The sequence below is a fragment of the Phyllostomus discolor genome, chromosome 4 (assembly GCF_004126475.2).
Source record: "Phyllostomus discolor isolate MPI-MPIP mPhyDis1 chromosome 4, mPhyDis1.pri.v3, whole genome shotgun sequence".
NCBI lineage: Eukaryota > Metazoa > Chordata > Mammalia > Chiroptera > Phyllostomidae > Phyllostomus > Phyllostomus discolor.
In genome coordinates, this window is record NC_040906.2 from 41,951,656 (window position 1) to 41,979,080 (window position 27,425).

Genomic DNA, 27,425 nt, shown 5'->3' on the forward strand with positions numbered 1-27,425 from the left:
TGGCCGCAAAGGGGGAAAAATTAGGACAACTGTAATAGCATAGTCAGTAAAATATAATTCAAAAATATTTGCAGCCATCTTTAATTTATCACATGCTCTTTTTTTAAAATGAGGCTAATTACCAAGCATATTAATTACATTTGCAGACTACTTAGTAAGTTAATGTTTGATGGGTGCTTAGTACATGTCAGGCAGTATTCTAAAAATATTTACTGCATTCATATTGGATCTTGCAATTCTATGAAGAAAATACTATCATTGGCACCATTTTATTGTGAGGCTGAGACACATGAGAAAAAGGTTAAGCAGCACTCTCTTCCTCGGCGCTGCCTATGGAGGTGGCAGCCCTCAGACCCCTCGTGTAACCCAAGATTGTCAAAAAGAGGACCAAGAAGTTCATTTGGCACCAGTCAGACCGTTATGTCAAAATTAAGAGGAACTGGTGGAAACCGAGAGGCACTGACAATCGGGTACGCTGAAGATTCAAGGACCAGGTATTGATGCTGAACACTGGTTATGGGAGCAACAAGAAAACATAGCACATGCTGCCCAGTGGTTTTCTAAAGTTCCCGGTCCATAATGTCAAGGAGCTTGAAGTGCTGCTGATGTGCAACAAATCTTACTGTGCTGAGATTGCTCACAACGTCTCCTCAAACAACCACAGAGCCATTGTGGAAAGAGCAGCCCAGCTGGCCATCATAGTCACCAATTCCAATGCCAGGCTGTGCAGTGAAGAAAATGAATAGATAGATTGTGTGCACATTGTATTTGTGTTAATAAAACCTTAAAATTCTGCAAAAAAAAAAAAAAAGGAAAAAGAAAAAGGTTAAGCAATCTGTGCAAGGTTGGATAGCTAGTAAACAGAGATGAGTTAAAAAGTCTCACTCCAAAATCATGCTCTTAATCATTATAGAGTGCAAATTCTAAGATTCCATGAACTTTAACCACTACTTTTATTCTTTACTTACATTTTAGAGAAAGGGGAACTGAGGGAGAAAGAGAGGAAGAAAAACATCAATGTGAGAGAGAAACATCAATTGGCTGCCTTCCACACACCCCCCAACTGGGGAACAAACCTACAACCCAGACATGTGCCCTGACCAGGAATCAAACCCATGACCTTTCAATTTGCTGGACAATGCCCAACCAATTAAGCCACACTGGCCAGGGCTTAACCACTACTTTAAATTAACCTAGTAGTAAGTGATACAGTAATCTAAACTGCGTAAGTGATCAGAATGCTTACTGAAATTAATGTAAAGACATCAAGTCAAGAAAATGAGTATTACAGTCAGAGAGCTATCCACTTAGGAAAGCATTTAAAATTATGTCAAAGGGATTATTTTCAGTTTAAATCATTACCATTTAATAACCTAAAGATTGTAAGTTAAAATAATTTTGACTCAACTTATTTACTAACCTGTGGTTAATTTTCAAAACTGGATCAGAGTTATGATATCCACACCTTTGCTTCATTAACATTCAAAAGTCTTACAAACTTGTTAAGAATTTTAACATCTATCAGTTTTCTACATCAAGTAGAAATCCCAACCCTTCTAAAGCCTGTCTGGACCAACAATGTCTGAAAAAACACAAACACTAGTCTATTTTACTTCTAATTTAGCTCTTCTTGCAATTGGGATAAAAAAAAAATTCAATGGAAAGTGTTAACACTTGAGTGATAAGAGTTTCATATTTAAGGCTAATTTTGTAACTCCCTGGAATGTCTGCATGTCCTAAATCAGGGCCACTGCTAATCAATTCACAGGAACTGAAACCTGAAACAGAGATTCACCATTCCCTATACTATCAAAACATGAAGTATCAATATTGTGAATGGAAGAAACAAAGTATACAGAGTGTTTGCCATTTAAGTTACACTGGAAGTCTGAGATAAGGAAGAGTTAGACAAGGAACAAGCATAAAGGACCCACCGACAAGGATAACAGGAGGGGGGAGACTTGAACATGGGAGGGGGCTAGGTAGGGCAGTGGAGAGTAATGGGGGAAAATGGGGACAACTGTCACTGAACAATAAAAAAAAATTTTAAGTTACAAGACACAAGGCCAAGCACCCCCTCCCCCCACACACACAAGCAATCAAAATAAATGTCACCTAGCTCAAGATTTGTTTATGGCCATAAACTTTCCTTTAATTGTCAATTAGTAGATGAATAAGGCTAGGTTTCAAAGTTAAACTCTGTTTTAAAAATCAATGCAAAAGAACCTTTTTTTCTTTTTTCCTATTATTCTTTCTTCATAGTATTGGAAAGATGGGGGTTCGATAACCTAGAAGTGCAGTGAGACTAAAGGGTGAATATGGTGAGCCCTGGCTACATAAGGGTAAAAAGGGTGGGGGGAGGCAAAAAGGAGACACTAAGTAAATTAATCATTTTGAGTCCCAGAAAAAAGATCGAAGTCCCATGTCTTATTTCTACTCAACCTCCAATACCTAACATAAAACATAAGACATAATAAGTACCCAATAAACATTTGACGAATGATCAAGAACTGCCTGCCAAGATCAGGCAGCAAGAGGAAGGGTGGAAGGGAAAGGACTGTTTATGAGGACCTGATAATACATTTTGGGGAAAACGCAAAAACATTTCAGAAACGAATGAGGAATTTAACTGAAAACTTTGTAGCTACAAATTCCTGCATTTTTACTCAGCAATGAAGTTCTTTGTGAATTACAGCTCCTAAATACATTACTACATTTCTTTAATTGGTAAAAAATATATAGCTGGAAATAAAACACCGTAGTTCTCCATCTGAAAAACATCCAGCTCTACACGTAGGCACGCGTGCACACACACTTCTGTCCTCTCTTCCACAGGACCAGAGGAGAGTGAATAGGGGGCCTTTAAATCAAAGTTTCACTATACTGCCTGCCCTCAAGAACCCATGGTTTCAAATGTTATTCATTTCAATGTTCCTAGACACTTACCTAATGTTCAAATTTCAACAACAGTCTCCTGAGAAGCTATACTGAGGGAAGACTGTCAGGGAGATAAATTTGGCCTATTAGCAAAAGCAATTCTGAGTACAATATGATGTTGCCATTTAGTTTGTGTTAATATTCTACCCCTCGTGAATTCAGCTCACAGTCCTAAGACCTTGTGAACAGAGATGAAGTTAAAGTGGGTGTGATTTTACAAACCGAGACTGGTTCAGGACAATAGAAAGTTTTGCTTTATCTCCTTCCTGACAACCAACCTAAATAACGTCAGGAAATACCAAAATATTCTCACCTAGGAGTTTCACAGTTCCATGTCATACATTTAAGCCTTTAATTCACATTAGTTTTTGTATTTGGGGTGGACAAAATAGGTTTACAGTTTTGAGTACAGAGAAGAGTTAATAAAGCTAACGTAATAATCTGCATGTCTTTTCCACATGAACTGTAAACGTACGTTTGCCCACCCCTGCACAGTGTGATATAAGAGTTCAGTTTCATTCTTCTGCAGAGGAATATCCAGTTTCCCAGCACCCTTCATTAAGAAACTATCCTTCTTCCATTGTGTGTTCTTGGCAGTTGGCATTACCTACATATTGTGAAACCACAATTCTAGGATATGAGTAGAACACAGAAAATGTTTACAAGTTATAGTAATAATAATAATCTATAGTGTTGCATTTGAGTTCTATCAGTATGAGCTCATGAAGTACTTTATTAAATAACTTAGTAGAAACAAGCAATTTCAAGTACCCAGATTATGGTGTAAAAAGTTATCGGCCCCACCCCTTACTGGTATGGCTCAGTGGGTTGGGCATTGTCCCACAAACCAGTCAGGGCACATGCCTGGGTTACAGGCTAGGTCCCCAGTTGGGCACTGATCAATATTTCTCTTTCTCCCTCCCTCCCCTTCTCTTTAAAAATAAAAAAAAATCTTTTTTTTTTTAGTTATTTTCTCTAAAAAGAACTAAGGCTTACTGGAGAAATGGCTAATTTTAGGGATGCAGCAGAAAATTTAACAAAGTGATCATAGAACATCTTTTCATAGCAAAGAAATTACCAGATGACTAGAAGTTTCAATAGGCATATGGAAAGATGCTCAGTGTCGGCAATCATCAGAGAAATGCAAATTAAAACCACAATGAGGCATTACCTCACACTGGTCAGAATGGCTATCTTCAATAAATCAACAAACAACAAGTTCTTGCAAGGATGTGGAGAAAGGGGAACCCTTTTGCACTGTTGGTGGGAATGCAGACTGGTGCAGCCACTGTGGAAAACAGTATGGATTACCTCAAAAAAGTAAAAATGGAACTGCCTTATAACCCAGCTACTGTGATTCTGGCAATTTATCCAAAGTAACCTGAGACACCAACTCAAAAGACTATATGCACCCCTGTTCATTGCAACATTATTTACAATCGCCAAGATTTGGAAGCAATGCAGGGGTCCGTCAATAGATGAGTAGACAAAACAACTATGGGACATTTCCACAATGGACTATTACTCAGCTGTAAAAAAAGGAAATTTTTACTTTCTGCAACAGCATGGATGCTTCAGGAGAACATTATACTAAGTGAAATAAGCCAGTCAAAGAAAGACAAATACCATATGATTTCACTCATATATGGAATTTAATGAACAAACTGAACTAACAAGCAAAACACAGACAGAGAGCAAGATGACAGCTCAGGGTTGGGGGAATTAGCGGGTAGAGGGATTGAGCAAAAAACAAAGAAGTCGTGGACACAGACAACAGTGTGGTGACTGCAGCGGGGAGGGCAGTATAAGGGGGATCAATGGAAATAGAAAAAATACAATTTAAAAAAAGGACTCAGGAGCCAACTTGAGCTAACAAAGAAACTCCTAGAGATGGGATGATTTGTGCTTCAATGTATTTGTAATACTGGACTAAAACTATCAAATATCCTTAATTCCAGTTAATAACTAAATACAGTAAGTCTTCAGTTAACATCATTGGTAGGTTCTGCAATATTAAGCAAAACATAAAGTGAAACCAATTTTACCATAGGCCAATTGATATAAATGAGTTAAGTTCCTAAGTTACCTCATTAATGTTGTAAGGAAAACAATGTAATTCAAGAACCTAATGTAAAATAAATTTATTAGTCATCTCCAGAGAATTAGGAACCAATTCATTAACTTGAAACATTTTAAGTACATATTCTGTTTTTTCTATATTATCTACACTATTGGTAACAAAATACAAACGAAGGGTAAGTGCTTTCATAAAAATGCTACTAAATATGATAAAATTAGAGTATCACCCTTTTTAACCCCCAAATAAATTAATGCGGCCTTGATAAAAAGAAAACAGCATTAGCTACAGTTTTGACAAGAGATCAAACCTGAATCTGATCAAGTCTTTGGATCCATCTGTCAATTCGAAAACTACCCAACACTGAAGAACACGCAGAACTTCAGGAGTATACAATCGGTAGATCCCAAGTGTGGTAAATCTTGTGCATCAAATGATACTGATTCTTCAACAATAAAGTTTAAAGAAAGAAAAGAATGCATGGAGGACCTGCAGATAAATAGACTTAAAAGATCACTTTTTAAAATATATTTTATTGATTATGCTATTATAGTTGTCCTTTTTTTCTCCCCTCTATTCCCCTCCACCCTACGCTGCCCCCCCCCCCGCCGCCAGCATCCCCCCACCTTAGTCCATGGGCCATACATGTAAGTTCTTTGGCTTCTCCATTTCCTATACTATTCTTAACCTCCCCCTGTCTATTTTGTACGTACCATTTATGCTGCTTATTCCCTGCACCTTTTCCCCCACTCTCCCCCCACCCCCCACTAATAATTCTTCATGTGATCTCCCTTTCTATGATTCTGTTCCTGTTCTAGTTGTTTTCATCTTTGTTTTTTAGGTTCAGTTGTTATTTGTGAATTTGTTATAATTTTACTGATGTTTTATCTTTTTCTTAGATAAGTCCTTTTAACATTTTACATGATAAGGGCTTGGTGATGAAGCACTCCTTTAACATGACCTTATCTGGGAAGCACTTTATCTGCCCTCCCATTCTAAATGATAGCTTTCTTTGATGGATAGAGTAATCTTGGAAGTAGCTCCCTGTCTTTCATAACTTTCATGACTTTGATGTGCCTTGGTGTGTGCTTCCTTGGATCCAACTTCTTTGGGACTCTCTGAGCTTCCCAGACTTCCCAGAAGTCTATTTCCTTTGTCATTTTAGGGAAGTTCTCCTTCATTAAAGACATCATTTTTTAAAGGGCAAATTATAGTATTTAGGAATGCACATTTGGATAATAAAACCATTTAAATAGTTGTAAAAGTACTTATTTTTGTGGGGTGGAGATTAAAATGGAGCATGTGGAGACAGGCTGTTAAAATTCTTGACGGGGTTACCCAATTATTCATTAAGTTGTATTTTAACTTTGTATATTTATTTGGTCAATAAAATGAGTTCTTAAAAGGAGGAAGGCAAAGAAAGTCACCAAAGTATTGGTCTACATATAATTTTAATAGATCAAGAGCACACATGCAGAACACTGACATCAGTGACCACAGAGCTGTTTCCAGATGGGAGTCAATTCTTTGACAGACTAAATGGGAGGCCAGTTCCAATTAAGGAAGGAATTTTAAAGGCCAAAATTAGTTACACAGTAGCAATTCTCCCAGGTCATCTTCATTTTTCTAAGTAACTGTACACTGAAGAGGAATACCCAGATATTTTAAGGGCTGTTAGATATAAGGTCTTAGTTGACACTGATGAACCAAAATGTTCCTCACGGTTCCTGTTACAGCAAGGCCATAAGGAAGCCAGGTGATAGACGGAATCTTGGCCCATGTCTGTCTTGGGCATGCTGTAATACAGCCAGAACTCTCGATCACTTGGACAGTGTGCTGGCCTAAGGTGATGGCATCATGTCCGTTTAACCTGCAGAAATAAGTGGAAAATGTTCTGGACTTCCTGGTAAGGCACACATATGCCAGAGGATAGTTGATGCACCACAACAGTTCAGCTTATCATACTGGTGAAGTTACGAGGGGCCAAGTGGTCAGGGGCACACTGAGACATTCCTGCCTGAAGGATGAATTTACTTGGTTTGCTCCTCCTACCGCTAACAAAGAGATACAGCACTTGGTAGGATTCTAGATTTTGGAGACAACACAAAATATACATGGGAAAAATGCTTCAAAGCATTTTTCAGATGACTTAAGATGATTTTAGGGGGGCCCAAAGAAGAAAGTGAGAGGGTGCATTGGAACAAGTGATTTCCCACCTAACCATTACTTACATCATAGCATAACTGTGTGACCAGAGCTGCCCATCATAAGCTGGGCATTGTCAGATCCACCAAGACACAAGACTGAGCCAGAATATTAAGAAACAATGGTACATTTAGGATGGGGCCCAAGCATGTCTAGAGGCTCCAAATTTCATGAAAACATGGCCCAGAATCCCACATCACTTACCTCCAAGAAACTAACATCTCCCTCCCCCTCTCAACTCACAACCTATGACTTCATTGGAGTTCAAAGGAGGAGGAAAAAAAAAATCCAGACTCGGTTCTCAAATGGATCAAACTGACTTGTTGCTGTAAGCCAAAACTGGACTGCTGCAAGACAGTGATGAGGGGAAATCCACCCCATGAGCTAAGCTTCCAGCAATAAACCTAGTCAGCCCTTTGTTCTAGTGATGGGGTGTCAAATTGAATGCTCACCACAGACTTTATGTTAACACAGTTCTAGTTATTTACCTTGTCTGAGCATATTCACTAGTCTACTCCTCTGGAAACACTCAAGGGAAGTATGTTTCCTGAAGTCTTACATGTTGAGAATGTCTGAGCAATGATTTTTATACTTGGGGAAAAAAAAGTTTTGTTGGATGCAAAATCTTTTACTTTTTTCCCACCACAAATGTTTTAAATGTGTCATCTTCCTGGCATAGTGCTAAATTTAGTCTTGCTCTTTACAAGTCACTTGTTTTTGTTTAGATAGCCAACACCAAAGTTTATATCTGGGGTAATGTTCTCAGGTAGGCAGGGTGTTTTTCAATGTGTAGTTCTTAATCATTGTTTTCAGCAAAGTATTTTTCATATAATTTTGTTCAGTATATATGTTCTGATATTTTTAAATCTCTAAAATTGATATTTTCCCACCAATCCTTTCTATACTATTTCTGATTTCTAAAGCCATTCTCCTTTTTAAATTTTATTTCCCTTAAGGCATTATCTGTTGTCTATGTGCCTTTGTGTTTATTATAGTTTAGTCTTCATTTCTGAATTATTTGTCCCTTTATTTCTAGTATTTCCCAAAGATTTTCAAATTCTGATTTTTGTATTCACATTTTATATCATTTTTAAAATTTTTATAACCCATTTTAAAATAATAGGTTACAGTTTTGATCTATTGTATGGCATGTCATTCTGATATGCTTTCAATGCACACAGGATAGAAAAATCACGCAGGACTATAGTTTTATATTACTTATTTTTATATGAAATGAGCTTTCCTGGGCTTTTAGAAAGAAGCTTTTTTCAGGATAGTTTCTCTAGCTCCAGAGTTCCCACATCTGTTGTTTTTGTACACTATTGGAAAATATGGAAGCTTACTTGCTGAGATTTTCCTGGCTTTTTAAAAATGTTTTTGTTGTTGTTTTTTAAATTACTGTATTAATTATAAATTACTGTAATGAGGCATAATTGAAATATAACATTGTGTAAGTCTGAGGTATTCAACATGCTGGTTTATTACATTTATATATTTCCTGGCTCTTTTTAAATAAATGCTGTGATGGATACAACGATACATAAAATATAACATTAGGTTAAAAAAATAAATCCAAACATGGCAAACAAAAATTTTTAGTCAGAAAGGAAACTTCATGCTCCATAGAGTTTTAGAGTTCTATAGAATAAAATGCCCTCTCCAAAAGAAAAAGAAGCCCACAGTATTTTTACAAAAAAATGTGTGTAACTCAAGTACAAATGCAACAGTTTAATGGGATTTAGTAGCCAGAGCCAGTTCTCCCTTACATAATTGAGTTCTGCATGTAATGAAACAGAATATAAAATGTAATTCTATTTTAAATTGAAGAGAAAGACTTAAACATAAAAGTTTCAGATGAAAAATACTCTATAAATGTAATGATAAATCAATTTGCATTCACGCCTATACATTCCTTAATATCACTTCATCTCAGAGAACAAAACAAGTCTTCACTGGTAGTTTGCTGTGATTTAAAAAGTGTAGTAAAAGTTCTATACAGTGTGTTGATTTTTTACAATGATGTATTAAAAATAAGGAAAGGTACAACACACCTAGATACCTGTACTATGGTGAAATATATTCCAATTAAAAACCTCCTTTGCACAGAAGAACCACCTTGATAAAGTTCTCACCAGCCAAAGGGGATAATCTGAACAAAAGAATAATGACTACAACTATCTGAAACACTAAATTAAGAAAAAAAAAGGTTATGAGTTCATAGTGATAGTGAAGGGGAAAATTTTTTTAATTCATAGGACATCAATGGAGGTTGGCAGGACACCAAAAATTACTCTGAAAACAAATAAAGGGGAAGGACTAAATATGTACCCTGCCATTCTGGCATGCATATATTCCATGATGACCAAATAGCACCCATCCATGGATCAAGGTTCTTCTACACAGAAGAATTGCACCTAGGAAGTGCAATAGGAATGATAAATTTGGAAAATCGCCATTTTGCAAACCTTAATGACTGATTCAGGCAAGTGTCATGAATTCATGTTTTAAAAAAAATCCGTAAAAAGGTTACAGGACACTTTCCGATGAAGATGTAAGGTTTCTGCTGCCCATGTGGCCAATGACCAATCTGAGCATCATTAAAAAAGGGACAATCAGAATTAAGTGCCTCTTGATTTCATATGATATAAAGTATACCACACTAATATGAAATATTCTTACTGAGAATAATGAAATCAGAATCTAATTAATCCTCTTTAGATCTAACTTCTAGGATATGGAATAGATGATGAACACGTTAAACAACAACAAAAAAAGAAAACAACCAAATTCAGTCCATGGGACATGACAGAAAACTCACATGGCTCCTTCAACAAGCCACAGCGTGTTCCGGGGGGTGAAAGTGGGGAAGCTAATTTAGATATCAAGACACCCCAAAGACAAAACAACCAAATAGATGTGTACACTCAACGATAAATACATTTTTGAAAAATTTTTTAAACAGACTGGATATTAGATACTAATAAATCATTAACTCTATTAGGTGTGATACTGACATTGTAATTACATATAGAAATGTTCTTCTTTGATATACCCTCAAATATTTAGATAAAAATGACATCACATTCAAAATAAAAGTATGACAACATATTGAAGGTTACTAAAGCTGGTTTATGGGTATATGGAGGTTCATGACATATTTTCTCTTTTTCAGCAGGCACTTAAAACTTGTTGTAATAATAAATTATTCTTTCAAAAAACATCTGATACATATAGTTGGCAAAGTTTATTATCAAGAACTTTAGTAGGTTTTTAAAAGAATGTTTTGGTTTTAAGTATAATGAAAGATGACAATCCATGATAAAACATACACAAACAAGGATAATTAAAATATTAAATACTGTCTAAATTAAAAGGCCATAATTCAAATTGTTCACTTTATAATTTTTGTGTCTTGTTAGATGTAGCCAGACAATCACTCTTCACAAAATTCACCCCATCAACTCATGAAGGCTGCAAAGCCTCAATGCAAACTCAATTATATAATTTTCAGTTATCAATGCTGAGTTTTTTGTGCTTAAGTGTGCATTACCATAGAAAGCACAAAATCCTGAAGGGATTTTTTGTTTCTTTAAAACATCTCAAGCATCTTTTAAAGTGCGAGCTACAAATATACTGTATCATTAAAGAAAAAGTCTTCTAAAAGTATGAGACAGCTATCCAACACGGCCAAGAGTGGTTATATAACTAACCGAAGGACTCCCGGCAGTGCTCTGCTCTGTTAGTGCAGCAGCATCCTCCTCTGTAGTCGACTGAGTTCTTAGCTCTCACTGTACTACCAGCCAAACATGTACTCCATTGCTTTGGATACAAGACTTTCATCTTTTTTGGGCGTCTGTCTGTCAGAAATGACCTATTAAAAAAACACACAGTTGTTAGGTTATGGTTTCTTTAGCTTCATAGTCAATTTAACAGAGCTAATGACTAATTTAACAGAGCTGAACACTAAAATGCATTTGTAGAATTGAACTATATATTTAAAAATTAAAATATGGCTTTGGTTAGAACCTCCTTATATTTTTAAGAATAGTAAAATTGTTTTCCTTTGGTAATTACATCTACTTAAATTAGAAAACTGAACAAACACAAAAGCTACGAAAGATGAAAGCTTTAAAATAAAACAAAACTAAAGGGAAAAAAACCCACAGTTCAAGAATGATCTCCAAATTTCATAAGGAAATCAAAATACTAAAGTGACGAATCTTTTAATTTGCCTTTTTAGAACCCATGTCTGTTGCTAGGCAAGTTCAGAACTCCTGCCCAATAACTAGGGGATAATAACAAACTGAATGAGAATCATAATACTCCTACCCTTCTTCAAGGAATATAATAAATTTTTCCTTTAAACCTTTTTGAAATGAGAAAAGTTGAAATAGGAACTGGCCAATGCTTTCTTTTAATAACCAAAGGCTACTCCAACAGAACCTAGGGTTCTTCATTTATGATACCATCAGATTTAGTTATCAATTTAATAGGCCTTTTAATATTCCTTCATGCCAGAGATGTTCACCAAAAAAAAACCCCACACCTTTTTAAATATGCAAAGATTACTTAAAAAACTAAATTAAACTCTGAAAATGTTTTTAAAGTGGCAAAGAAATTTTTTTAAAAATTCAAGGGATGCTTCCAATTCGTGAAAATTCTAATTTTTTAAATAAGAAATTTAAGAATATAAAGTTTATAGGTTTCATCAAGGCAATCACTTCAGTAGGAAATATTAATATTTAATGGCAGTATTAATGGTGAATATTTAATGGAAATATATATATTTAATTATATAATGGCATATAAATCAATGTAATGAAACTGTTAAACATGCTATGCACTGTAGTGCATCCATGTATCCAATCCTTAAAATACCTGATAGTCGCTAGTAGAAGCCTTGTATGCTGTAGCAAGAGGTCTCATGGTAGAAATCCTAGGAGTACTTCCAGGCTGGGTGGGTGTACCTAAGGTTTTGATTGGTGGTGTAAAGGCTAGAGATGAAGATGACAAAGCACACCTGTCACTGTTTTCCATAACACTCTAGAGAAATAAAGATAAAGAACTTTTCTGTTTATAAACATATTATTACATCCTATTTACAAAGAAAACTTTATTAAAAGATGCATGCTTTATTTGATCTAATTAATATATTAAATAATATTGGGCCTGATAAAACAATATATGCTTCTTGGCTAGCATTTGAGATCTAATGTTCAGCCAGAAATCTAACTTCAGTGACCTCAAACATCCTCAAGACAACTACAGACTCACAAGAGTAAGAATCTCCTAACAAACAGCAAGAAAGAAAAAGAGAATCCTTGGGGAAATCTGAGAGGAGGGGGAAATTAAAGTCCAATGCTACTTAGTCCCCAGTAACGCCAAATTCTCATCTAGCCTCTGCAAACTTCTGGTCCAACACAATTTAATAATGACAGCGATCCTATATACACTATGAGCACCAGAAGCCATTATGCTTTGTACACCAATGTAGACAATTTCTAAGCACAGTCCATGGTAGGTAGTATATTTCACACATATTTACTTAAAGAATGATCGTGATGACTTTAAAGCCAAAAAAAAAGTTTAAGTTGTGCTCAGTATTGTTTTTTAAGTATATAAATACATGATACTTTTTAAATACTGTATCTTAGTATAGAAATACCTAATAAAAAGCTTACACCACTTAAGATAACCCTTATGTGAAATATTTCATTCTGAAATAGCACCATTCCTTTAAAGTAAAGAAATTTGACGCTGCTTTGCATAAGAAAGAATGGGTTAGAAGTTAAGAGACCTAGAACAGAATCTAGGCCTCATCTTTCACAACCTTAGGTAAGTTGCTTACCAAGAAAAGAGTATTCTAACATCGCCAGTTTACAAACTAGGAAAAACAGGCATAGGGAAGCAAAGTGACATAACCGATAATCTCAATATTTACACTTGTGCTCTTCAAATGGATTAAGACATTTCCCTTACATAAACAATGACTTACTTTATCTATACATGGTTTTACACCAATCATGATGGACTCTCCAAAAATCCTCCCATCTTTGCTTAAGGCTTTCCGAGCCTGCAGTTTAGATTGGTAACGAATATGCATCCAATTTCCTGTGTTAGACATCTGCAAAAAATGAAGCTGTTTCTTTAAATATAAAATCTAAATGTAATGTATTACATTAGAAAATAGAAATATATGAAGATAAATCTGCTTCTACTAGTTATTTGATGCCCTGTAAAAAGCTATATAGTAGGATTCAACATAAATCACATTAAACAATTTCAGTAATTTCTATCTGGCTCTCAATTCTCTAATACAAAGAATATGTGGTAAATATTCTCTGAAAGCAAAACAATTCTCAAAAGATAACTGTTTCTCATATAATTTATAAAATTATGAATTGGTTATTTTGAAAAAAGATAACTGTTTCTAGTAAAAAGGTCTCATCAATACTTGCTATGAGATTTTTAAAAACTGTGTTCACCATGTGATTTTGTGTAGGAGTTGAATACATTAATCTCTAGTAATAGAAAAAAATCTTGGTATTTATAACTTGTGCAAAGTTAACAGAATTTGTTTTAAAAAGTTCTCTATAAGCTAAAAAGCCCTAAGAACTCCCTTTTCCTTTATCCCCAATAAAACAAGCTCTAATCGGAAAATGGTATGATATTCAGCAAAGAGGTGGGAGAAAGCCTGAAATTTTAGTTCTCTTGCTTATTTTGTTTGTCCATTTTTGAAAATAGTATGCAACTTCCAGCCTTCCAGACTCTAACAAACATATTCTATGAAACTTTTGAAAAAAGGAAGAGCAGATATAAAATTCAGCAGCAAAGCTTCCTTCTATTCATAGCTTATCTGTCCTCAGCCTAAATCATGAATTGAAAAGAATTAAGCCTTACCACATGTTTTAAGATATTCCCATATTGTGCAAATTGTAATAATATATAGGAAGCAGATGCTTGAGGAAACCTGAAAAAAAGAGTTGTCCAGTCATCTTTCCCAATAAAAACGAATGCAAATTATCCTACTTGCAAGGGTTTCAAAATAAATTCCTCCGAACTGTCTAGAATAGTGCTTTTCAACCTTTTTCATCCCATGGCACATATAAACTAATTTCTAAAATTTTGCGGTGCACCAAAAAATATATATTTTTTTACCAATCTGACAAAAACATAGGCATAAATTTGTCATTTTTTAAAATTTTACAATCTAAGGGAAAAGAGGTCAGTGCCCCTGACTAAATACAGGTCATTGCATGTTTTAGAAATTATTGCAGCACATCAGTGTGCCTGCTGAGGCACACCAGTTGAAAATCGCTGATCTAGAACCACAGGAACCTTGACCATCCTATTTCCCCCTATTAGCTAAACCTATCACTGCCCATTACCCAAAAGCATATATGTTCAAATCAGTTTTGACTCAGCCATTCTACTCCCATTCCCAGATTCCTCCCCTGAAATCTCTAAAATTCCACTCTGCCATGTCACAGCCCTAACAAAAGAATTATAAAGCTGCAATTCTGTACATAATTTATTTTACAAGGGTGGTTGGTATGTGTGGGTAAGAGAGAGAGAAAGCAAGAGGGAATTTTTAGACATATTACAGCTATTAAAAGGGAAAGAATTTAAAATTATATAGTAATTATCATTGTACACTTAGTATCACCTAAAAATTCATAAATTTAGTCCTGAAATAAAAATAGAAGTCAGTACTATTATCAATGGTATAGAAACATTTAAAAAGGATGGTTACCAAAATTTTAATAGCCATATACTCTGGGAAAATTCCAAGTGACTTTTAGTTTCTTCTTTATAAAGCTCTCTATGGTTTGAATATTTTATAAGACATTAATACTTATATAGTCCAAACCACAGAGCTATTTCGATGTTAAAATCTAGAGTTTCCTTTGCCAATAACTACAGTTATCTGGAGCTTGCATTGGGGGGGGGGGGGGGGGTCTGAGTCCCCAAAATAAATTAGAAACTCCACACATTAAAATCTACATGAGTAAACCCTGGCTGGTGTAGTTCAGTGGACTGAGCGCAGGCTGCGAACCAAAGTGTCGCAGGTTCGATTCCCAGTCAGGGTACATGCCTGGGTTGCAGGCCATGACCCCCAGCAACCGCACAATGATGTTTCTCTCTCTCTCTCTCTCTCTATCTCCCTCCCTTCCCTCTCTAAAAATAAATAAATAAAATCTTTAAAAAAAATCTATGTGAGTAAAATCTATGTAAGTAAAATACTAAATTCAGGACTGGAATTTTATTTTATATTACATAAGCTTGAAAATATGATTTCTAACCCCAAAGAAAAACAACAAATGAGGCAGGGTACCTAGCAAAGCAGACCTACAGAAAATATAAACGAAGGGGAGAAATAATGGTTGCAAGTGAGGAAGATAACCTGAAAACTACTACGGAATTTTAAGACTCAGGGCCACTCTGAGTAGAAATATTCCAATATCCTGTATAAGAATCACACTAAAACAATGAATAGTATCCTGTGCAGACCCTGAGTCAGCAGGAAAAGTTAAATTATCAAAGAACACATATTATGTATTTTAGATATATTTCTCTACAAATGATCAACATATTTTATTCCTTAGAAGAAAATGTTTCAGTTCCTTCAACTAAACTCATGTAGAGGGTTACCAAAAAATAAAACCAATAGAAAATAAATAGCTGAGAAAGTATATGTCTTAAAAATGAAGAAAAGGACTAGCAGAAGTACTTTAACTAAATTACTCAACTACCAAGGAATCTTATAATTGACACCATTATTACTGAAACTAAAAAACAAACTTGGAATTGAACATACAAATTCAAAAACAGCCATTTCGTGAGAGAACATAAAAATTTAAACAAACACACAAAAATCAAGTATCCAGCCCAATTATGAATAAAGGGCTGAGTGCAAACTTCTGCAAAACAAGAAAAGGCAACAGTTCTACTTTTTACCTAAACAGAATCAGTAACACACAGAATCTCTCTATTAGACTACACAAAATATAGCTGTCAATTAGTGCTTTAAAGGGTAAAAAAAAATTGTAGCTGGGAACCAAAGTGGAAAGGGAAAATTTTCACTGTATATTCTTATATATTCTTTTGAATTTTGTAACTTTCAAATAAACTAAATATATAAAGTCTACTAACATTTCTTGTTCTTCCTTCAAGGAGCTCATGTATTTTTATATTTTTTAACCCAAAACTAAATATAATGAGATTCAGTTATCAGTACGACATATAACACTTTCAGAAACAAGTCTTATATAATATATACCGTGTAAGCAAATAAACAGTTTAAAATTCAGAAGATCTGGATTTTGCTGAAGCTTTACTAGTAACTAGATGTAAACCTCTGAATAAATCAACTCATCTATACCTCAGTTTCCTTATCTATAAATGATCTAATATCTCTAAGATGTTGTAAAGTACTTTTTTGATCTAAAAATTTATTTGAAATGCAGCTAGATGTGTTGGAAACAATTTCTATTAATAGTCAATATTCTGTGACTAGAAAATATATACATGTATGTACCTGTGACATAGTACTTATACACGAAGGAAACTCTTTTTTCTAAGTATATTTTATTGATTATGCTATTACAGTTGTCCCTTTTCTTTCTCCTCTTTATCCCCCTTGGCCCTGCACCCTCCCACCCTCCAGCATCTGCCCCCCCCCAACCTTGGTTCATGTCCATGGGTCATACATGTAAGTTCTTTGGCTTCTCCATTTCCTATACTATTCTTAACCTCCCCCTGTCTATTTTGTACTTACCATTTATGCTTCTTGTTCCCTGTACCTTTTCCCCCATTCTCTTCCCTCCCCCTCCCTGCTGAAAACCCTCCATGGGATTTCTGTGATTCTGTTCCTGTTCTAGTTGTTTGCTTAGTTTGTTTTTGTTTTTTAGGTTCAGTTGATAATAGTTTTGAGTTTGTTGCCATTTTACTGTTCATAGTTTCAATCTTCTTTTTCTTAGGTAAGTCCCTTTAACATTTCATATAGTAAGGGCTTGGAGAGGATGAACTCCTTTAACTTGATCTTATCTGGGAAGCACTTTATCTGCCCTTAAATTCTAAATGATAGAATAAATAGAAATTCTAAATTCTAAATAATTTTTCTGAATAGAACAATCCTGGTTGTAGGTTCCTGCCTCTCATGACGTCGAATACTTCTTTCCAGCCCCTTCTTGCCTGTAAGATTTCGTTTGAGAAATCAGCTGAGTTTTATGAGGATTCCTTTGTAGGTAACTGTCTCCTTTTCTCTTGCTGCTTTTAAGATTCTCTCCTTATCTTTAATCTTGGGTAATGTAATTATGATGTATTTTGGTGTGTGCTTCCTTGGGTCCAACTTCTTTGGGACTCTCTCAGCTTCCTAGACTTTCTGGAAGTCTATTTCCTTTGCCAGATGGAGAAGTTTTCTTTCATTATTTTTCCAAATAAGTTTTCAATTTCTTGCTCTTTCTCTCCTCCTTTCTGTCTTCGATGACTTGGATGTTGGAACGTTTAAAGTTGTCCCAGAGGTTCCTAAGCCTCTCCTCATTTTTTTGAAGTTGTGTTTCTTCATTCTGTTCCAGTTGAATGTTTATTTCTTCCTTCTATTCCAAATCATTGGTTTTAGTCCTGATTTCCTTCCCTTCACTGCTGGTTCTCTGTATAGTTTTTATTTCACTTTGCATAGCCTTCCCTTCTTCCATTATTTCCATCCATACTCAATGATTTCTGTGAGCATCCTGATTACCAGTGTTTTGAACTGTGCATCTGATAGGTTGGCTATCTCCTTTTCTGGAGTTTTGATCTGTTTTTTCACTTGGGCCATTTTTCTTTGTCTTGGTGCATCTGTTACGTTGTAAGGGGCAGAGCCTAAGGTATTCACCAGTGCAAGGTAACCCTGTGTTGTGGCACTGTATGTGGGGGAGGGGTCAAAGAGGGGACAATGCTACTTGGTAACTTGCTCAGCTCTCATCCGCTTTCTGTCACTTCCCCTGATACCCACAAGCAAATTGGGCCCTTCTTGTCCTGATTCCCGGACGGGTGGGTTTGTGTATGTTTCAGGACCCCTGGGTCCCTCCAGTGGACTATCCCTCTGAGAATGGGAGTTTCTCCTGCTGCTGCAACTCCCCCCAGATTTTTACAGCCAGAGATTTTGAGGCTTTATTTCCCTGTGCTGGAACCCCCAGTTGTTCCTCCCAGCTTATCCGCACACCATTGTGGGACCTCCTTGTCCACCAGCTGCCGCCTTGCTGCGCATCTTCTCTGCCCCCGGCTGCCCATCTCCACCCCTCTTACCAGTCTGGATGAATGTATCTTCTTTAACTCCTTGGTTGTCAGACTTCTATACAGTTTAATTTTCTGGCAGTTTTAGTTGGTTTTTGTCTTTAAACTGGTTGTTTTCCTTCTTTTGGTTGCGTGAGGAAGCAAAGCATATCTATCTACACCTCCATCTTGGCCAAAAGTCTCTCACAAATGAAATTCAATTTGTTAGTTCCAAAGTAGTTCAGCCTACTATAAGCAGAGAAATGGTCACTAACTAGAAAGAGAGAAAGCAGCTTCCTAAACTTAATTGGGCAACTCCGTTGCAACATCCAGCAAATATGCTAAGGGGAAAAATAATCTGAGAACAAACAGACAAATAATGAAACAACAAATGAATAGCGAACACTAGTTAATAATATGCATGCTGAAGTGCCGGGGTGATCTGTACTAATGTCTGCAACTTACTCTGAAATATACCAACAATAAAAAAAAAAGGATGAATTAATAAAATATGAAATAAATGTAGCAAACTGTTAAGTGTAGAATCTAGGTGTTGGGTATATGGGTATTTGCTTTGCAATTCTTTTTTTTTTCTTGTATGTTTGATAAAATTCATTATGAAACATTGAGGAGGGGGTTATTTATTCTTTAATGGTAAATGATCCAGAAACCTTACCCGAACACAGTTACCCATGTGTCATCAAGGTGATCTTCAGAAGTCAGAGAATCTCCTTGAGTATAAAAAGGATCCAACTGGGCAGGAGATAATGTTGTCTTTCGTGGTTGACCAATGTTTGCGGGACTAAACATACTTTGCCCTATATTAGCATATTTTGTAAGTTAGTTACAAATATAAACATTTTGGTTAACTTTAAATCAAAGCTTTTAGTTTTCAATGAAAAAGTATATTAAAAGTTGACAATTGCATAAATAGTTTAAAACACACAACTGTCCTCAAACGATAATTTTATACTATCACACAATTTGAGAAGTCATAAATAAGTGAGAGTAACTTATGATTTTCCAAATGTTTTAACTTCTGGTTCAGCCTACAACAGAAGGATCATCAGTCAACCTCAAAGGCTTCTGATGGATTCATCTTTCAAATCTACCACTTTCATCATGGCACCTCTGCCTTCAGAATATGTAGTAACTCATTACCCACAGAACAAAATCCAAATGGCCTAGCCTCCACAGTAAAGTGCTACCCCCCTTTTTTTTTCTAGTTTGCCACTAAATGGTCCCTACCCTGACCCCTAAGATGTGAATACAATTTTCTTATATTCCGGTCATTTCTATCTGAAATGTCTGATTCTGCTCTTTATTGTCTTATCCTTCAATAACCACTACCAATTAATGAATATTTCTATATATCCAACATGCCAAACTAAATGCTTTACATGTTCATCTTATCTCAGAGGCACTGTCCTATTGGGACCACACATTTCTGAGCAGCAGAGGCCACTTTTCTTTAGTGTTTGGAGTAGAAATAATGAGTTATCATAAAGAAATATTTTTTTCACCAAAAAATATGATATGCACCAAGCATAATTCCAGGCATCTAATTAACAGTAGTGAACAAGTTAGACTAAAAAAACACACAAGAAATTCTACTTCGAATGGTCTTAAATCCTAGTGAAAGAGAGGCAAACAAGTACCTAATGTCATAAAACAGACAATCCTGCATTAAAAAAATAAATAAATAAAGCAGAGAAGGGAGATTAAGTATGCACGTACATATGTGCAAAAGTTTAATAGAAAAAAAAAATTTCACTGAAGTGTCATTAAAACAAAAACCTGAAGGAGATGGGAGGCAAAACCTGCCAATATCTGAAGACGTGAATATTAGGTGGGAGAAAAAATGAGTACAAAATCCCTGATAAAGGATATGACTGGTGTTTGATGAAGAACAAGAAAGCCAGTTTTGCACAGTAAGGTGAGAGATTGCACAATGAGGTCAGAACAAGCAGGTGAGCACAGGGAGGTAACAAGATATCAGATTATGAAGAAAAACATTGTGAACGACTGTAAAGACTTAGGCTTTTACCTGAAATGAGTTAGGAAGGCAGAGATAAATTGTGAACAAGGATGACATAACAGGACAAAATATTTGACATGATAATAAATGGTAGCTTTTCACAGAGTACTTTTAACACCATTCTCTCTACATATAATTTAATTCTAAAAATCTTATATGATAGATCTTATTAGTAGCTCCATTTAGCAGGGTGATGTGAAATAACATCCAGAAAGAAAGCTGGAATGCCAATCTAGGCAATCAAATGCAAAGCATGAGCTCTCAGCCACTAATCTAGGAAATACTCTAATTACTACAGCAATAGTTGTACCACAGTGGACCTTAGATCCTCAGGTCCCCAAGACCCTCGCATGGGATCAGCTAAGTCAAAACTTTTTCCATAATAATTTAAAGTTTCTTTTGCCTTTTTCACTCTTACTCACTCATGACAGTACACTGGACTTTTCTAGACACTACTTAATGTGATTCAATCAATTCACATTGAATACAAAAGCAAATAAGAGATTTCAGTTGTATTTTAAGGAAGACGTTAAGATTAGGAAAACAAAACAATGTCACTCTTCTCATGAAAATATTTTCTTATAGAAAAGTTATTTACTTTAAAAAACTTATTTATATGAAACAGATTATTTTAATTAATACATACTTTAAAATAGTTCTCAGTTTTAACTTTAATGCCAAGTACCAACAGCTATAATCTAAAAGCAATTTGGTCTTCGATTTCTCAGAACAACTGTTCTACAGGACCTTGCACATGATTCAAACTCCACATTTACTAACTTTCTGAAGGTTCTCTGCTCAACCAGCTGCCTTGTCATTTTCTCTGAATTCCCAATTGAATTGAAAATTACCCTAAGTCCTTCCAAAGAGTTTATAGTCAAATGGATTTGTTAAAGTATATTTTAATAAAAAAGAGACTCTGTGGGAGTGGAGGGGAAGGTACTGTGGTAAAACTTTATAAAAGGCCATATACTATATTGTACTGATAGGGAATTTTTGAAAGGCCATATGCTATATTGTTTTGATGGAAATTTACACATAAAAAGCTCTCGAGTGTTTTTCAATAAAAAAAATATTTGTAACTACATCTGAGTCAAATTTTCCTATACTCTACTTGACTATATTTTATTCTCAATAAAACACATTATTTTTGGTAACGGCTAATCTTGTGTCAAATACTTCCTATGTGCCTTATAAGTGCATGACTAACATAAGAATTTACAGGGACCAAACCTATTAGGAAATGAATAATAAAGTTATTACTATTCAAATCCAAAGCTGGGATGAAAAAAGGTTTACAAATGAGTTTTAATGTTCTATTAATAAAAATAGAATGATTAACTCAGAACCATACAAAAAGTTCTCTTAAACAAGCTAGTAATGTATCACAGTGACTCACAATGACACTATTAACCCACAACAAAGGAGGACTGGAGGATCAAGTTACTCTCAAGATATAATTATAGTCCTGACTGGTGTGGCTCAGTGGCTTGGCATCATCCTACAAACCAAAAAGTCCCAAATTCGATTCCTGGTCAGGGCACATGCATGGTTTATGGATTAGGTCCCCAGTTAGGGGAGTGCCAGAGGTAACCAATCAATGTTTCTCCTGCAAACTGATGTTTCTCTCCCTCTCTTTCTCCCTCCCTTCCCCCTCTCTAGAAATAAGTAAATACAGTACATGAAATCTTTTTTTTAAAAAGATACAACACTCAAAAGGTCGAAAAAGCCCTGGCTGGCATAGCTCAGTGGATTGAGCGCTGGCCTACATACCAAAGGGTGGCAAGTTCGATTCCCAGTCAGGCACATGCCTGGGTTGCAGGCCAGGTCGCCAGTAGGGGGCATGTGAGAGGCAACCATACACTAATGTTTCTCTCCCTCTCTTTCTCCTTCCCTTCCCCTCTCTCTAGAAATAAATAAATAAAATCTTTAAAACATGATAATGCTTAAAAACAAGTCAAAGAAAATTTAAAAACACTAAACTGCCCCAATAATTCATTTCGGGAGATTATTATTTTATTATAGAGCCTCATGTTCTAACTGCTACTGTATTACAAAAATAAAACTATTTTTAATATATAGGGGAGAAAGGCAGCATAACATCTTGCATTTTGGAAGGCAACATGTAATTGAAGCCCAGAACTAGACTGGGTCGAAGAGGCAAGAACAACATTAGACCTGGGCCAATCACTGACCTTGACAGAGAACATCACGTAGTGCTAAGAGTAATATGCTTTGTAGTCAGTTCACACTACAGTTCTACTACTGTCACAAACTAACGCAAGTTATTAAGCCTCACCTCCCAATATTACAACAAAAATATAAACAAAAACAGTAACAGCATTAATGATAATGACTGCATGTATTGAGTACTTATACAGTAGTCCCCCACTTATCCTCCAGGAATACATTCCAAAACCCTCATGGAGGATGCCTAAAACCATGTATAAGCACCAAGCCTGAGATATATACTACAGCCATGCCACACAACAGCATTTGGGTCAACAACAAACTGCATATAAGACAGTGGTTGCTTGAGATTATAATGGTGCTGCCCTGGCCAGTGTGGCTGTTGGTTGGAACATCATCCACTAAATCAAAAGGTCACAGGCTCAATTCCCAGTCAGGGCCCATGCCTAGGTTGTGGGTTCAGACCTTGGGGTGCATGTGAAAGGCAAATGATGAATGTTTCTCTGTCACATCGATGTTTTTCTCCCCATCCCACCTCTGTAAAAATCAATAAGCATGTCCTTGGGTGAGGATTTAAGGAAAGATTTTATTGCCCTGGCTGGTGTGGCTCAGTGGATTGAGTACCAGCCTGTGAATCAAAAGGTTGCCAGTTCAATTCCCAGTCAGGGCACATGCCTGGGTTGCAGATCAGGCCACTGGGCTGGGGGCATGCAAGAAGCAACTGATCGATGTATCTCTCATGCATCAATGTTTCTCTCCTTCTCTTTTTCCCTCCCTTCCCCTCTCTCTAAAAATAAACAAAATCTTTAAAATACTTAAGACTATAAAAAAACTATAACGAAGCTGAAAAATTCCTATTGCCTAGTGACACTGCCATTGTAACATCAGAATGTAACACATTAGCACTTAAGTGTTTGTGGTGATGCTGGTGTCCACTGTTTATAAAGCCTACAGTAGTGTGCAGTAATGTCCTAGGCCTTCACATTTACTCACCACTGACTCACTGACTCACTTAGAGCAACTCCCAGTCCTACAAGCTCCATTCATGGTAAGCGGGCTATACAAGTGTACCATTTTTTATTTTTTATGTCATTTTACTGTATCTTTTCCATGTTTAGACATATATAGATACACAAATACTTACACTGGTATTACAGCTGCTTACAGTATTCAATAGCAGTAACATGCTGTATGCTGTACAGATTTGTAGCCTACAAGAAATAAGCTATACCATATGGCCCAGGTACATAGTTGTAGGCTATACCATCCAGATTTGTACTCTATGATGTGCACGCAACAAAATCACTTAATGACACATTTCTCAGAACATATCCCCAATGTTAAGCAACACATGACTGTGTATTTGTTCTTATACATACATACCCATGATAAAGTTGAATTTATAAGTCAGGCACTTTAAGAAATTATCAACAAATAATAGGACAATTATAGCAATATACTGTAATAAGTTATGTGAATGTGCCCTCTCTCAAAACATCATTTTATATATTCTTCCTTGTGCTTAAAGAAAGTTCTGTGTGGTTTCTCTTTGGCATATATGAATTGCCATGACTACCCTTACACTTTGGAGCCATCATTAGGTAATTAAGGGTTACTTGAACACAAAGTGGATAACGTATACAGTGTAGATACACTGGACAAAGGGATGATTCATGTCCTGAGCATGATAGAGTGGGACTGGGGAAATTTCATCATGCTACTTAAAACACTCAATTTAAAAATGTGTAAATTATTTCTGGAATTTTCCTTATTTTTGGATTGACTGTTGGTAAATGAAACTATAGAAAGCAAACCAGCAAATAAGGGGGGACTACTATATGTTCATACTTAATCCTAAAAGCAATTGTATGAGAAATAAATACTATATCCACTTTACATATCAGGAACATAAAATGTATATAAAATATCCTATCCAACACAGTTGATGATTAACTGAGGAAACATGTTTAAGAGATTCAATAAATGTTAGTTTTCATTTTACAAGGCCCCATTACCCTGATTCAAAAGCCAAATAAGGACGCTATAAGAAAACTACAGAGTAGCATTCCTGATTAACATGGTGGCAAAAATTCTCAACAAATATTGGCAAACCAAATTGAAAAGCGTATTAAAATAATCACGTATCATAATCAAGCAGGATTTATCCTTGGAATGCAAGAACAGGTCAACACACTCAAATCACTAAATGTGATATACCACATTAACAGAATGAAAGAAACCCATACAATCACCTTAATAAATGTAGAAAAAAGAATTTGACAATACGACATCCTTTCATGATAAAAATTCTCAACAAACTGGGTACAGAGGGGGCATACCTCAACATAATAAAGGCTATATACAACAAGCCCACATCTAGCGCCCTACATAATGGAGAAAGGATTGAAAGTTTTTAAGATCATGAAGAAGAAAAAGGGTACCCACTCATCACTCCTACTCAACATAGTACTGGAGGAAGTTCTAACCAGAGCAATCAAGCAAGAAAAAGAAATAAAAGCCATCCAATTGGAAAGAAAGAAGTATAACTGTCTTTGTTTACACATATATAATCTTATATAATCTTGTATATAGAAAATCCTAATATACTAACAATGAGATATCTGAAAAAGAAATTTATCAAAAATCCCATTTACAATACCATCAAGAACAATTAACATAAATTTAACCAAGGAGGTGAAAGATTTCTATACTGAAAGCTACAAGATTCGGATAAAAAAAACTAAAGACACAAACAAATGGAAAAATACTGTGTTCATGGGTCAAAAGAATATTAAAATGTCCATACTTCTTAAAGCCATCTACAAAACCATCAACAAAATGAAAAACAATTCTTATCAAATGGAGTATTTGCAAACCATACATCTGATAGGGGTTAATATCCAAAATATTTTAAGAAACTACTACAACTCAATAGCAAAGAAAACAATCCAATTTTTAAAAATGGTTACAGTAACAATGTTTTTTCAAAGATACACAAATGTCCAAAAAGTACAAAAAAAAAAAAAAGATGTTCAATATCACTAACACCAAGGAAATACAAATCAAAAGCACAATGAGATATCACTTCACATCTTTTAGAATAGCCATCATCAGAAGACAAGACAGGTGCTGGCAAGGATTACAAGAAAAAGGAATCCTTATGCACTGCTAGTGCAAACAAAAATAACTACCACATGATCCAGCAATCCCACTTCTGGGTATAGCCACTGAAAATGAAAGCAGGATCTTAAGGAGATACTGTCACTCCCATGTTCATTACAGCATTATTCATAATAAGCAAGATATGGAAACAACCTAAGTGTCCGTCAATAAATGAATGTGTAGGAAATCATGCCATTTCAACAGTATGGACCTTGAGGGCATGATGTTCATGATGATAAGTGAATGCACTCAGAGAAAGACAATTACTGTATGATCTCACACGTGGAATGTAAAGAAGCCAAATTCATAGAAACAAGGAGTAGAGTGGTACTTACCGGGGGCTGAGGGATAAGTTATTGGTAAAAAAGTATAAATTTCCAGTCTTCAGATGAGTAAGTTCTGGGAATCTATATTACACACTGTATTATGCTTAATAACACTATATTAGATAATTGAAAGCTGCTAATACAGTAGATCTTACATGTTCTCGCCAGAAAAAGGAAATGGTAATTAGGTGTTAGCTAACACTATAGTCATTGTGCAATATATAAGTGCATCAAATCAACACACTGTGTACCTTAAACTTACACAGTTTCATGTCAATTGTATCTCAATAAAACTGAAATAAATGAATGTTAGTTTTCCGTAGTTACATCCACAAATGAACCTGCAACACAAGACCTACTTGTAACTTCAAGAATCAAATGGAACAGTAGACAAGAACTCAAAAAAGTTAATGGTTTTTAACAATACATAACTTCAACATAAATGATGCACTTGGTACAATTATTCTTTTGCATTAACAGTGCAAATATATACAGAGTCAAGTCAAAAAGACTTCTAGGAATAATGTACCAAACCAAAATTATACCCTCAAGAAGATCAAAAGTTCAAAGCATCAATCAACTAAAAATATAATGCAACAATGTGATTATTGCTAAGGAGAAAAATATTATGGTCACCTAAGAACTTCAAAATTCTCCCTCTTAATTATTCTATGCAACTTGAATCCTTTATTTCATTTAGGCTCAAATTTAGAAATCACCATTAATCTAATTTATGTAGCCTTTCCGTCAGGAAAAAAATATGTTTCAGATCACCTCAGATCTATTAGGCTCATTAAAGATTCTATTTAATTCACAGTACTATCCCAGACGCTACTAGAAAACAAGGAAAGGTGCTCACAACTGAATGCTTATGTCCAGTCATCAAGTTAACAAGCTATAAAACAACTGAGCTCCTAGAAAGCTTGAGAAACACATACTCAAGTATTTTTAAAGCAATCAAGCAAAAGTCTATATGCAACAATTAGCTCTAGAGAAAACAAAGGTACACAAGAAAGAAATAGAATCCCAATATATTACATAGCTCCATCCTACAGATTTATCTGACTTTTAAAACTGAGCTTGTGTTTAATTTTTTAAAAGAGAATACAAAGTAAATCACTGAAATGAACATCCAACTGCATCCATGTTATAATACACTTAACAATTATTTTTTTCTCATCACAGATATATTTAATAGGTACAACCATTTCTAAAATGAGGTTAATTTAAAATG

At 35.4% G+C, this 27,425-nt stretch overlaps 1 protein-coding gene and 1 pseudogene across 2 annotated transcripts in view; one reads left to right on the forward strand and one right to left on the reverse strand.

The window, feature by feature from the left end:
* Positions 1-332: 332 nt before the first annotated feature.
* LOC114494813 lies at positions 333-821 on the forward strand (annotated as a pseudogene).
* Positions 822-9,234: 8,413 nt separating this feature from the next.
* NUP35 (nucleoporin 35) overlaps positions 9,235-27,425 on the reverse strand; it is a 38,331-nt gene continuing 20,140 nt past the window's right edge. The window contains exons 5-9 of one of the 2 annotated variants that reach the window (XM_028509980.2): positions 19,152-19,293; positions 14,120-14,189; positions 13,215-13,343; positions 12,098-12,262; positions 9,235-11,090 (exon numbers count right to left, since the gene is read on the reverse strand). In XM_028509980.2, the coding sequence (XP_028365781.1) occupies positions 11,013-11,090; positions 12,098-12,262; positions 13,215-13,343; positions 14,120-14,189; positions 19,152-19,293 (584 nt within the window). In that variant the 3' untranslated portion in view covers positions 9,235-11,012. Of the gene's footprint in view, positions 11,091-12,097; positions 12,263-13,214; positions 13,359-14,119; positions 14,190-19,151; positions 19,294-27,425 lie in introns of both variants that reach the window. The other variant, XM_036023212.1, reaches the window with a different exon arrangement.